Below are 14,303 nucleotides of genomic sequence, written 5' to 3' on the forward strand. Positions count from 1 at the left end.
TATTCACACACACTGACACTCCAATGAAGGTACTGGGATTAACTCAGGGTTCAGTATATTTTCCCAAGGGATACTTGCGGATGCAGACTGGAGCAGCCAGGGATTGAACCACCAGCCTTCTGATTGGTAGATGACTTGCTTTTCCTCCTGAGCCACCGCCACCTGAAGAGACACTGCTTCAAAATATCCAGTTACTGGAGCACACTGGACAAACTATTTACTAGAGAGCATTAATGCAGCAGTACAGACTCACACTAAGCTGAAATCCAATGTGCGCATACACAACATGTACCTGCAACTTGACTCCATGAACAGCCTTGTTCCTGATCACCATCTCTGACAGGTTATCCTCACCGCTGTTAATGTTTTTTTACCTCCGTTTATCGTTTACTGCTCAGATGATCCTAGCGTCTGGGAAAGATGCAAGATTATTTCACAGCATTTAGATACACGTATTGCAGCGTCAGTGACCCTATGGCCTTGGCGGAGGTTTGCGCTCTCTGAGTGCTTCTAGTTTATATATGAAATGCTGATGTTTGTCAGTTTTCAAGAATGTCTAATGGCCACGATATGTCTCCTTGCACAAGAATGGCATGCTAACAAGGTTAAACATTTTATTTTCAGGGTTAGCTTATCTCAAGTATTGTATGCCACCGTATCATGATACTAGGGAAACGACAAACTGAAATAGACCTGTACAGACTTTTTATTTGAGGTCTCCTCTTTTAAAGCTAACAATTGGCACAAAGTTATGTTCTACAAGGATGCTAGCAGCCAGTCAGTCATCAAACTGTAAACATTTGTGTTTTAATGGATATTCAATTTCAGATTACAGAATTTATAAGAACGTAAACAGTGATTTTAAATGATGTCACTGCATATGTACGAGAAACCACTGCTGATACAGATGTTTGTTGACAGTTCCTTGGGTGGACCTTGATGAACAGCCATCACATCACAGGATTCTCCCAGGACAAAATAAAATTCTGATTTTGAATAAGGGACATTTCTGACTGAGTAAGCAGTGTTAGATTACCTCCTGGAGCAGATGAGCATGTCATCTGTCCACAGTATATTACAATACATACATCACTTCACTTGGAAATAAATACAAATATTGGAATTGTTTCTTTGTAATTATACATCTGTAAAATACAAAATTACTTAAAGATAATGATGCACAGTGCCAAAGAACTCATGCCAAAACTAATTTACAGTAGCCAAATATCCAATTATAAATGATCTATGAAGGAATTTCAATTATATGAGTAAAAAAGTCACATTCTCTGAAGATTTTAAGCTGGTATGTGGATAATGGTGTTTGAATTATCCCAGCCAAAATCCTTCACTAACATAATCCACCAAGAGCTTATTACAATCAAAGCTACTTCTGTGCTATTCAGCACCATTTCACTCAGTTCAACTACTACATGTCCAGCTGTGAGCTGAAATTCTCTCACAAAATGACCAAAATAGCACAGGCACTCAGACGTGGCGGGCAGGATCCAGCAGCATTCATGTATGGCAAGAGGGTTCCTTTAGAGCTTTAGATCTTGGTCTGTCTGCTTTCATCATCACAGCTGGAATCAGAACTCCTCCTCTCCTCTTTGTGGCCCTCAACTGAGCCCTTCCTAGGCATCTCCAAGTTCTTCATCTTCTCCTTCTTCTCAGGGTCCAATTCGGCAAACTGAGCCTCTATCTTGGCTGGGTCAATGTAGGTGTAAAAATAGCCCATGATGGCAAAGATGATGCACACCAACACCAGCAGTGAGGCGAAGAGAATGTACTCGGCCCACTGGTAAAGAGAAGCACACAAAAAGTGTTCATTTGGAGCTCAGTGCTAGAAAAGTCTTAGCCAGTAGAGTTAGCTTGATTAGCAAAGATCATTGTCCTGTAGTACTAAAAATTTCATTTTCACCATTATATTTCTTTATACTTTAAAAATTATCCTCATATATATATATATATATGGAGAGAGAGATGACTCTTTAATGTGTGATATCCAGTGTCTTGTCATTGCATGCCAGCTCATAGGTTAAAGTTCTTCAGTACACTTCTGGAAGAGTCCACCTTGTTAAACTCAACCTGTGTTATTCCTGTCTACATTATCCACTCACCTGATCTGGGAGTTTTGCAGCCTCAGCAACAATAAGCACAATGATGTTACCCACAGCAACGGTTAACAGCCAGCCAGCCTGCAGCACAGCCTTCATGTTGCTGGGTGCCTGAAGTATTATAGTGTTACATCAAATCAGAAGACACAAGAATAACATCATCAGTTCTCAAGTATGCAGCTGGGACAGACCTTATTATTAAAAGAGAAACGTTAGGGAGAGCACCCTCTACCTGTGAGTAGGAGAACTCAAGGCCTGTGACAGAGAAGACCACCTCTCCTGAAGTCATGAGGAAGTACTGAGGAATCTGCCAGGCCATGTGGAAAGAGTTAGGCTCCATGTCCATCACTGATGCGATGTTTTCCGAGCACTGCGGTATGCAAAGATGTGTTAGTTCTGTCAAAAAAAATTGCATTCAAATGATGGCACGCCTCAGAGTGGATTTACAAGTTACCGCGTCTCCAAATCTGAAAGTTGGCGGGATGATCAAGGTGTAAGAGCTGCCAAAGCCCAGCTCTTGAGTGTAGTCGCACACATTTCCATTGTTATCCTTGATGATGTACTTAGCACTGCCACATAAAGAAAACCTCCAGTCAGAACAGTGAACTTCCACTAGTATAACCATGTTGGACTTCAGAATAAAATGAGAAATCAGTCTTACTTTCCCTGTGAAATATTAAGATATTGTGACATGTTGCTGGTAAAGTTGAACACCTTGTCACGCACGGTGATATTCAAAAATGAGCCAAATCCGTTCAAAAATCTGGGGAAAGAGGGTTCGGACAAAACAGAAAAGATCACGTTTTTAATCCTCTGAGGTCTACATCATTGAAGGTGATGTCACAAACATTTAAAAAAGTGCATCAGTTCTCCCTGATTGCCAAGACCTGGGAGAACAGTTTCTGAAATGACTGCTAAAAACTTGCCTGATAGCATTAGCACCCTTTTCCGGCTTTGAGGTGATGTCATTGAACTGGAAACAGAAAAATACTTCAGCACCCCAGTTTTTTGTTCTCAAAATAATCAATATGTGATTATATACAATAGCTGTTAAGCGTATGTTTTTTCCTTAAAGGAGAAAACATGACATGAAATTATTCACCTTTTCATACTCGAGCTGGGATCCCTCAGTGATCGCGATGGTATTTCGAGTGCCATTATCTAACGTTACGGTATGGTTTTGCTCAGGCCCCAGAAACAGGAAAAACTTGTTATTAAAGGTCAGGTAATCCTCACTGGCCTGTTGGAGAAAACAGTCAATATCAGCAGATTTTCCAAATTATGATCACAGTGACTGGGAATAGTGTCTTATGTTGGCAGGAATACCTCAAAAGCTCCCAAGTTAATCTTGTGGTTGTCCGCTTGGATTTCTAGTTTGCTGTTAACCATGTTGATGAACTTCACTTGGCCTTGTGTACTTGATGGGAAGTCAGGCAGGGTTTTCTAAAAGAAGAATGGAATTATGCTTCATACAGGTCATGTGTATTAAGTACTCAGATGTATCTGTGTGTGTTTTTCCTCATGTTACACTTACATCAATCTGTATCTGGACCAGGGCAGCAGCTACAAATGCGAGGGCAGCGAAGAACATCCCCACTGTCATCCTCTTTAAGGGACTGCAGAATACATGCGCACATTCATATAGAGCGTGCAGAGAGAATATAGGATATAGATAATATTGCTATGAATATTGAGTATATCGATTTTTGAGTTGGTGCAAACAACAGCTATTTGGTGCCATAGATTATACAAAATGAAGACACTCACGTGAAATTAAAGCACTTGGAAATCAGAGGGTAAACCACACTGTCCATGACTGGCACCAAAATCAGGATCAAGATAGGGTTGACAGTCTGGTGAGAAGAGAGTCACTCTTAATCCGTGTTCACACGTGCAGTGCAGCTTTGAGTATTTCTTTGTATTAGAATCAGGCATATGGAATATTAAACAGACTTCCATGTGTCCTGCTTGCTCTGCTGAGCCGGCACATAAACCACTGACATTGTCTGACTCAGACAGTCTCTTGTTTTTAGCTACAAGGGTTTGTTCACACCAATGCTGTCAGCTCGCCATAGGTGCAAAATGCTTTAATTCAATCAGGTCGTGACAGCAGCGTGTACACAAAAAAGTAAAAGTGAAATCCAGCCCAGTGTCTCACCTGCATCTGATCAGGCTGGATTGTGAGAGCCCCCTGTTGAGAGAACAAAAAAAAAAGGACAGAATCTCATTAAAATGATTCATTTCTGTGGGTTGAGCTCACAAGGTGTCATATTTAATTGAGTTTTAACATCAAAACATTAAAATATAACACTTACAAAGTTGCCATTCATGGTGGTCGCCTGGAAGGTCCATCTCGAGCCCTGTGGAACAGACACAGTTGTCATTTTGCCTCTCGCTGGATTTTGTCTGAATCCCTCATTTCAATTCATTTTTATTTATTCACAACGACAGCCATCACAGGTCATATGTGCAGGGTTTACCTATATTATCAGGTAAACATAGAACCCCGACAATCCAACTGTCTCCTATCAGCAAGCAATGCTCAGGGAGGGGCAGCCATCTGTGTGGTGCTGTGTAAACACATACCTGCTGGTCAAAGAGAGCCCAGAACATTGGCAGAGGGATGTAGAGGAACAGCACTTTCAGCACCATCTTCACCTGGGCAATCAGGAGTTTCTACACCAAAAATAGGAAAATGATAAGGATTTTATGACCACGCCGTTTGTTTTTTCATGTGCTTGCGTCTGTATGCTGCGCTCACGTCATATTTCTCCTCAGCCCAGTCCATCCAGTGCTCTCTCTTAGGGTACTGAGAAGATCGATGCCTGAAGCGGTTCTTGACAGCAAACTACAAACAGCAGAAAGACAATTGCAAAATAACGACTACAGTAAAATCTTTGAAACTGGAAACATTTTGGAGAAACATCATCCATGAGGAGCCCCTTACCCCGACGCACTTGCCAAATTTCACCATGATGTTGCCCTGTGGGGGATTCTTAGTGTACATAGGACTTCCAATAATGAACACAACTGCAAACACACACACACGCATATATTATATTATATTATATTATATTATATTATATTATATTATATTATATTATATTATATTATATTATATTATATTATATTATATTATATTATATTATATTATATTATATTATATTATATTATATATGTCAGATAAATGTAGCAGAGTATAAAATACTAACTTCTGAGAATTTATGTGACGCAGTGGAGGTACAAAGTAGCAGAAAATAAAACTACTCAAGTACCAAAAAAACCCACAACTGTCCTTCAGCACTGAGTTTGTTTTGTTTAAATGACTCCTACAGTTCTCATGGTTCACGTCAATATCTTTGATTCACTCCCACCTGTCTCATAAAATACCCATCTTCTGCTTTGCTACTCCGGCCTGTAGCCCAGGTTTTCTATTCCAGCTGTAATGACCCTGACTGACCTCACTCTGATATCATCAGGGCACGTTTGCAAAACTTATGTAGAGCCACAGAAGATACCACACAGCAGGACAGATAAGCTCCCAGACAGTGGCCTGTTAATCTACAATTTATGAACACTTAAAAAAGTATGCCTTATCAGAAAGAAGCACTAATCTGCTCCTTACAGTAAACACGAACTGTTTAGAATAAAATCCTTACTCAGCGCTACCACCATGAGGACGGCAGGGACACCAAAGGCCAGTGGGTAGCAATCTTGCTGGGTCTGGCCACATTTGTGAGCTGGAAATGGAAGCACATAAAAAAATCAGTATATGACTCAGTGATATATTTTACGCTCTGTAATTGGTTTAGTGTGTAGCACTACCTCTGAGCATGGGCGTGGTGAGAGTGGAGATCAGACTTCCAGCATTAATGGACAGGTAGAAGATGGAGAAGAAGGTGCTTCTCTGCTTCTCCTGTTGGGCACAGCAAGTTCAACAGGGGTTGTTTTTAAGAGTTTATTGCATGCATAATCTCTTTGATGATTAGCAGTGTCATTAACATTATGGAGTAATCTTTGTCCCCGGCCTTGAAGAATGTAATAAAATTACAGAACCGGTTGTGCCTGCGATCAATAGTTAATAAACTGCTAGCAGGGAAGAAACACAGATAAAGAAGTGCTGACCGAGTGCATCTGATAACTGAGTGAGGCTCATTTTAACTGCTGTGTATTCAGAGGAAAGGCAGTCAGTGCAGTCAGTGTATGTTGACATTGCCAGTTTGTCCATCTTTTATATACAGTCTGTATATAAAAGCCTGTAAAAGTATTACAGTTTTTTTTTTATTTGTAGATGTTGTTTTCACTGTATTTATTACAAGACTGTTTGACTGGGTTTCAAAAGACTTTGAGGTGTTTCTGCTTTTGCTAGTTCCCCTTTCTGTATACAGCAACACATGTGTGCCTGGCACCATCTGACCTGATGATCTTGAAACTGGTCTCCTCCAAAGGCAGACACACAGGGTTTGATGCCTCCTGTTCCCAAGGCAATAAGGATCAGACCCAGCATGGACAAAGCTCTGGAAGGGGGCAAAGCACAGATGCATTTATACATGTGACAGTGTGGATCCACTGCATTTCTGCTGTTCCTGACAGCGCTGGGTGTGTTCAACTCACATGTGGAAGGTCATGTTGTCAGGGGTGCCATTCTTGTTAGTATCTGTGATGTCACTAATAGCACTTACAGCCATGACGACCTGTCCTATTGCGTAAACAATGGACAGGTAAACAATAGTCCTATACAGAGGAAAGAGGAGAAGGAGCAAGTCTTAATCAGGTGTACAGCACATACAGATAAAGATAAGATAGACAAGGATCATAAATCCAAAGATAAAATGTAACAGCTCATCTCTGCGAGACACTTTTGAGACAAACCTTTTAAACTAAACTTTATACAGCTACTGTAACCGAATACAAAACAATTTATAGGTTGGTGCCTTTTCAAGAAAACATATTTTTTATTTCATTCTGAAGCTCACTTGAATTTGCCGAGCCACGAATCCGCCACAATAGCTCCCAGGATGGGTGTCAGGTAGCAGAGAGCCACAAATGTGTGGTAGATGGTGGTGGCGAAGTCTTCATCCCAAAGCAGGAAGTATTTGAAGTACAACACCAGCACAGCTGCAGACAACAAGGAGGAAGTACAAAGGAAAAAGTTGATTCATGCGAAGCTTATTGTATTTATATATCATTTAGATACTGTTAAAAGCATCAAGGAAAGCAATCAGTACATTTAGAGTTTGGGGGTGTTAGTTATGTTTCTTTACACTTTGCCGCTTTGGAGAGGGATCTTTAATATTTTTCATAATGCATGGATATAGATACTGTTTGCGCTAGCATATTGTTGGGGACCTTACAAAAAAATAGCATTAGCATAGTCGGTATCACTGAGGTCCCAAAAGGTCATTTTTAATCACTTGATGTCTGCTTACATTTAGCTTGTGACCCTATGAAGGGCAGTCCCTAGGTTGAAAACCACAGGATCTAACCATCTAAACCATCTTTTACTTTTGATACTTTGACTACTCTTTTGGAGATAATGCTTCTGTATAACAACAGGTGTCAAAAAAAATCTAGTGGGGATGTATATATGTGCATTGTGCAGTAACATAAAATGGTAATTGTCAAATAGTATACAGTAAATACTCACTTCGCATGCCATAGTAGGAGAAACGCTCGCAGAACTCATTGACTATAATGAAAAAGATGCTCAGCGGGTACCCGCAGATTGTGGCCTGTTAGAGGCAAAGGAGAAGTTTGCACCAGATGGAAACAGTATTGTATTCTGTTTGTATAAAAGTATTACAGGCAGTGCAGCTTAAGTTGAACTTACAGTTCTCTTCCTGGGCTTCTTTATGTCTTCATCTGCAGAAATAAGTTAACATGAGTTCTCCTTCAGAGTTACGTTTTTGAGCATGTATAGAAAGATCAGTTGAAACATCAATAGTAACTGTGCGCTGTTCACATAATTTATGGAATTATGGAAAGAAAATAGAAACTGAATAATGAAAAAAGTGTAATGTGTGTACAAAGAAAATGCTCCTGGAATAGAAAGCCCAAAATGTAAAATGTAAAAACGGGTTCTGGCCACAGGGTTCTCATCCAGACTGGGACTCACCTGCCATGGCTGCTGTGTGTGTCGACCTTCTGTCCCAAATTCTCTGACTGAGTCTTTGAGCAAGAGACAGAGAGAGAGGCTAGTGACTCCTGTCTAGATCCTGGACACTGAGACTTAGTCGATGAATGCCAAGGGTCCTTATGTAACCTCCCATCAACCATCGTGCAACACCCACTAATGCTGGACTATTAATCCAAGTACCATCTCCCAACATGCAAGTTTATTTGCCTTTCTCAGCATCATTGTTATCACAATTGAGTGTGTTGAGCCCTAATTATTTTATGACTCAAAGATCTCCGGTGCTATAACACAATTGGTCAGGACAGCTGATAACAGGGGCAATGCTATACAGTGTATTTCTCTTTGCTTTCGTTTATAACACAAGTTACATTATTGCTACTAGTTGTTAGAAATTGCACATTCATGCGTTACATACTCTTTGACCCTTTTTAGTTTTACATCAATCAACCACATCATTAGAACCACTGACAGGTGACACGTTTACAGACCAACCACATGCTATCAATGCATCTTGCTGTACATGTCTGTTTGATGATGTGTACACATTTTGTGAGGCAGTAAATCTATATCTTACTGATAGAACTTTTATCATAATTTACTAGAGAGGGAGTGCAGTTTCAGAAGTCTTTGAAGATCATTCTTTTTTCCCCAAGTTGGACAGGATTAGACATGAACAAGAGAGACAACTCAGGTTGGACCATTTAGAGACAAACGTAAGAGGTTGAAATTGTTTGGATATGTGCAGAGGAGGGATAGTGGTATACTGGGAGATGGATGTTGAAGACTGAGCTGCCAGGCAAGAGGAAAAATAAAGAGAGTTCATGGATGCAGTTGCAGAGGAAATGTAGATGTCTGGTCTGAAAAGATACAAGAGGATAGGGAGAGATGGAGGCACACAATCAGCTGTGGAATACCCTAAAGAGGGCAGATGAAAGAAAAAGAGGAAGAAGATTGTTGTTGCAGTTGTTTTGTGGGGGAGCCACGTGTCCCTGGTTTGTATCCAACTGTTTTTGTTGTTGTTTTTTTGCATGTCACATGGCATCACTTATTCCTCTCAGTACCAGCTTTGAGGTAATGAAAACAATGTCCAAATGATACCAATGTCAAATAATATATCTAATTATTGAGGCCTGCTAAACAGAAGCACACAGTTAAGATTTCTATATAAAAGCAAACATTTTAAATATAGCCCAAAAAACATATAAAAAAGGATAAAGCATTTAGAAACATGAGGCTCGAACTCTTGCATTTCATCAAATAAAGGCAAAAACACACACCGTGAAACACTTGCAGGACTCACAGGAGACACATGATGCTCAGCTGCCCAAATAGTTGAAACAATGGCACCACTGGGGTGTTTGTCCAGCAAGCCAACAAGAGCTTGTTTGTGTGTTTGTTTGTGTGTTTGTTTATGTGTGGCGGTTGTGTTGTTGGGGGTGGGCATAGTAGTCATTACATGCAGGATTAGCTGGTCTTTTACATGACACAGGGCACAGTGTGGGATTTCACTCACGTCTCCAGGTCTTGACCGTGAGGGAAAAAATGGAGAGCATCAAGAGACGAGTACAAAAATTTTTACTGTATCAGCCATTAACAGACAAATTTATAGAATGGAAAACACGGGCATTTATATACAAGCTGCAGTTTCACTACAGCAGTGCTTCTCAATTATTTCCTGTTATGCCCCCCCCAGGAAGAAGAAGCGCTCTGCGCTGCGAGTAGGCAAAAAAAGCCGTGCTATTACTTACTGCGCACACTCTGACAGTGAGAGCGCCACTGCCACCTACTGTTGTGGATGTGTAATTACAATTTATTCTAGTATGGCAAAAAAAAGCATGTTCCCCGGGGTCAGACGTCCCCCCCCCCCCCCCCCCCTGGTAGCGCGCCACTATTTGAGAAGCACTGCACTACACATTCATGTAGCCAAGCCAGAGTACCCGGAGAGAATCCATGCAGGCACAGGGAGAACAAACTCCACACAGAAAGGCCACAGACAGTTCAAACTGCATTCATCAACACTGGCTGATGATTTATTCTGTAAACTGCATATTTATGGAGCTCTGTAACAGACAAAATATAGCAAAAGGTTCAGATTACTAAAAAATGTGACTCAATACATCCAGAAACACATGCTAAATCCTGTTTGAAGAGGTTATGATGCTACAAAAGCACAAACTACATGCCACAGCTAGCTCCATAACTGAAAAGACTAGTGTTACATGTTTGGCCCTGTACTGTGCTCCTGCAGCTGCAAACATCTGCATATTTCAAAGCTGATCCCCTTTGATAAAAACCATAAGTAAACCAAATCACAGTCATCAATGCTCAACATAAATACTGTGCAGATTCCAAGTGTTATACTTTGTAGCACGAGGAGGAACCCATTTGCACTTTAAACAAGTAACACACAAAAAAGCTTTAATGTTTCTTCCCTTTGCAAGTCTTTAAATTCGACTCATATTTCAGGTAAAATAATAATGATAACAGGACCAAACAGCCGGTGAAAGCACTGAAATCTACTGGCATAACTCAGATGTGACCTTTGCTATCAGACTTCCAGCAACACTGTTGCTAAGTTAAATCTGATACAGATGGAATGATGTAGATAATTATTTTCTCAACAGCTGTAAAATTTGATTAAATTTGATATGCTGCAGATACAGGAGTATGTTACTTCAACACTGCCGACTTGTTTCCATATCATAAAAAAATTAAAGGCAAAGCAAGGACAAAGGCATTATTATTATTACATTTTTTTTATTTGTAAGTCTTAAACGTATTATATGAACAATCATACAGTAAAAATCTTGTGTTTTATTTTCATTTCATTTCACAGATAATATAAAAGGCATCATGACAAAGAAACAGATTGGAATACAAATTGTTCCACTCTTGGCTCGCATTGTCTTTTTTTCTAACGTCTTTGGCAAGAGCAGCTTCTGTGCAGTGGGTAGCCTTGGTAACAGTAGAAAATATTGCACACAATGTTCTTACAGAAAATAGGTTCTTACAGATGGTTTCTATACATGCTCTCAATAGCCTAAAATAGAATGACTAATTCTTTGAAGGATAAACTCTGATGCTCCTGCGCTCGACAGAAAAAAAGCACCTGCTGTAACTGGATCAAATGGGGGGGGGATACTGTGCACCAGGTTTGAGAAGTAGCGTTTATCGGTTTCTGTCTTGAAGCACTTCTTTCACAGATTTACCTGAATGAGAGCCCCACAGTTAAAAACGAATTAAGCAGACTTGGGTCAAATGCAAACGCTGAACTTCCTTGTGTTCCTCTGGGTGAGGCTCTGGACAAGAACAACAAGATAAGATCATGTTGTAAACTGAAGTTACTAATACATGCCTGTTAAGTCACTACATGTGTTCCAACACTCAGAATAAAATAAATCACCCAAATCTAGATAGATGGTGATATTAAAACTGTCAAGGTGTGAAAGTCAGCTGTACTGACTGGAGTCTCCACAGGAAACAAGAATAATAGGTAGCAGACATGACTTCATTGATTTTCCAGCTTCACCTGTGTGGAAATAGGAGTAAAAATGCAAACACGTGATGTTTTTGGGTAGTGTTAGATTCTTTGAAGGCATCCAGCTGATCCTTCGGGTATTTAGTGGTGACTGAGGAGCGAGTCTGGTCAAACATTTCTGTCAGAGTACGGCAGTCAAGCCATGTGGATTGGCACTGGTTGGTGTGCCACTGATGGTGTTGAAGATGCCCATAGAGTCAGACAGATTGCTCCTTGTACCATATTCCACTGGGTTTATCTGGAAGAAATGGGCAGTTGGGGAATGAAGATGAAAAAATGACCAAACCAAAACTAAATTTTGGTGCTGCTTCAGTTTACTTTTCTTAAAACTTTCTAAAAAAAATTTTGTCACTGTAGTGTAAGGACTTCATTTTATTTGTAAGAATACCAAATGCTAATGTCTGCCTGCTACATGTCAGTGGTCACCACACTTCAATATAATTTAATGACTTTAATGTTGATAGGCAATCATAATCAGGCTGCACACTAAGCTGATTTGAACAGGCATTTAATTTTATGTTTAGAAAGTCAGAGTTGGCTGCAAATACTTAAATACATAAAACTGTTTCCAGTCACTCCGTTTCTGGCTGTAATTCTAATCATTTTTATATAGTTCCTTTACAGTGTAAAGAGGAACTTTATGAAATGAATAAAGACATTATTACCATCCAATCTCCTCAGGACAGCACAAAGAAAGAGGGAGACAGGAAACATGGTTAGTAATGGTTAGTGTAGAAGACTGTAGTCGAGGACAGTTCTTTTGTTATGCCATTAATCATAAAGTTACACTTCAAACATGGCACCCTAGTCAGAGAATGTGTAGATAAGTGTAGATTAAACAACACAGAGATGTGAATAGAAGTAAATTCAGACCAATAAACACAAAAAGACCAAGAAAATATACTTTTTACAAGAGAAAATACTCTTTGTTCATTTTAACCATGTAACAGCACCAGGTGTAGCTTGACTCCTCTGATGCCACAGAACAAAGCGTGATAATTCTTAGTAAAACATATGGCAGTTCTGATGTATCTGATGTGACATCACATGTTCATCCTGATTATTTGTCAGTCTGTGGTGTTTCTACCTGTTCGTGCATGATGACCGACAGCTTTCTGGTCAGGTCCCTGTAGTTGGCCTTCATCTCATCGTGATACTCCTGCTGGTCTTCTTTAATCAGCCGCTCGTTCACCCCCAGTGCCTGAGCACAGGCGTCCACAAACTGCCTGAAAAGACACGCATGGAAAAACTCACATAAAGCGACAATCATAAAATGGTGAGCAGGGTTTTAATATACAACACAGCAGGGTGAGTTCATACAGTTCATCCATCCATCCATCCATGTCAACAGAATATAAAATAGCACAAACAATGGACAATGGGGTGAGTGATAAGAAAGCATGTAGTTTTTCTATCAGCAATGAGTACCTGAAGACCTCTTTGAGCTGTTTAACTTTGTTGTCTGCATATTTCTTGTCACTGCTGTTGTCTAGGAAGGCTCTGGCATAAGCAAGAGGACCAGCATTTACCTGGAAAACCAAAGACGTGAAAGAATAATTGTAGACGCAAGGAATAAAATGATTTTTAGCCTTTTAATTGGGAAAACGTAACCTCATCATTTTTCCTGTACCTGAACACTGATACTGCCTTGCAGCTTGAGCTGCAGGCGAATCATGTCCACCTCAGAGGCTGAGCACAGCTGTCGCAGCTCATTCACCTTGGCACTCATCTCATCTATGGCCACCTCTATGGGGCTCAGGTCGTTCTGGTGTTGGTACATGACTGCTATACGCTTCTTTACATATGGAAAAGAGTGGGTGGCTGAGCGGGCACAGGGTTAGAGGAGAAAAAGTATGTTATTAGCAGCAACGTACATGTATCCTTTGAACACAGACACATGTAGTTGTGGTCAAAAGTTTACATAAACTCATCGTGGGTGTAATTTCTTTGAACTGTTCTTTTTTCAGGGTGGAATGATTGCACAGCATACATCTTTAATGACTTTGGAAAAGTTTAGATCAAAAGTGTCTGATCGAGATACAACACGGAAGGAACATTTAACCAAACGTGTAAACATTTAAGCCTGTGTGTGTACTTTTGACCCTGTGCAGGTTAAAGAAAATCCAAAATAAATTCAAACTTGTGCACCCAATTCTTGCCCATGATGAGTGTATGCAAACTTTTGACCATGGCTGTATGTCTACTCATGTTATACCAGGATATTAACAGAAATCCACTGTACATGCAAACAGTCAGAAGGGTGTCTGTGCTACAGCAAAGTCAAATAGCATAATTATTAACAAGGCAAAGTAAGCGCTGAACTTTGGAATGATGTGGATGGTACATGAACCACACCTGGCTTTATTTGAACAACATTCTAGGTGATTTGCACTAAGGTGACACAGAGGTAATTGTAATCAGTAATTACAGCTGACAATCAGGAAGATATGCTTAGCTTCCTGACTTTGGTACTCCGATAAGACTGACAACGAACAGGTGTGCTATTAACGTCACA

The 14,303-nt window shown here is 40.2% G+C and overlaps 2 protein-coding genes across 5 annotated transcripts in view; both read right to left on the reverse strand.

Annotated features, from left to right (window-relative positions):
* Positions 1–1,340: 1,340 nt before the first annotated feature.
* Positions 1,341–9,601, reverse strand: slc15a1b (solute carrier family 15 member 1b). Its single transcript, XM_030748500.1, has 24 exons — positions 9,528–9,601; positions 8,230–8,282; positions 7,945–7,976; positions 7,762–7,846; positions 7,091–7,232; positions 6,729–6,848; positions 6,532–6,631; positions 5,940–6,030; positions 5,774–5,854; positions 5,062–5,144; positions 4,876–4,962; positions 4,701–4,790; positions 4,430–4,474; positions 4,273–4,305; positions 3,882–3,967; positions 3,649–3,730; positions 3,441–3,557; positions 3,217–3,354; positions 3,041–3,087; positions 2,776–2,877; positions 2,569–2,683; positions 2,347–2,484; positions 2,118–2,225; positions 1,341–1,795 (listed from the first exon to the last, which is right to left on the reverse strand). The coding sequence occupies exons 2-24, from the start codon at positions 8,234–8,236 to the stop codon at positions 1,547–1,549; spliced, it is 2,178 nt and encodes a 725-aa protein (XP_030604360.1). The 5' UTR covers positions 8,237–8,282; positions 9,528–9,601; the 3' UTR covers positions 1,341–1,546.
* Positions 9,602–11,029: 1,428 nt separating this feature from the next.
* The window catches only part of LOC115793449 (dedicator of cytokinesis protein 9-like), a 57,338-nt gene continuing 54,064 nt past the window's right edge, over positions 11,030–14,303 (reverse strand). For all 4 annotated transcript variants that reach the window (XM_030748471.1, XM_030748477.1, XM_030748452.1 and 1 more), the window contains 4 exons: positions 13,419–13,609; positions 13,217–13,317; positions 12,876–13,014; positions 11,030–12,026 (listed from right to left, as the gene is read on the reverse strand). In XM_030748471.1, coding sequence (XP_030604331.1) covers positions 11,910–12,026; positions 12,876–13,014; positions 13,217–13,317; positions 13,419–13,609 — 548 coding nt within the window. In that variant the 3' untranslated portion in view covers positions 11,030–11,909. The remainder of the gene's footprint in view (positions 12,027–12,875; positions 13,015–13,216; positions 13,318–13,418; positions 13,610–14,303) is intronic.

Source organism: Archocentrus centrarchus, chromosome 2 (genome assembly GCF_007364275.1).
Source record: "Archocentrus centrarchus isolate MPI-CPG fArcCen1 chromosome 2, fArcCen1, whole genome shotgun sequence".
Classification (NCBI taxonomy): domain Eukaryota; kingdom Metazoa; phylum Chordata; class Actinopteri; order Cichliformes; family Cichlidae; genus Archocentrus; species Archocentrus centrarchus.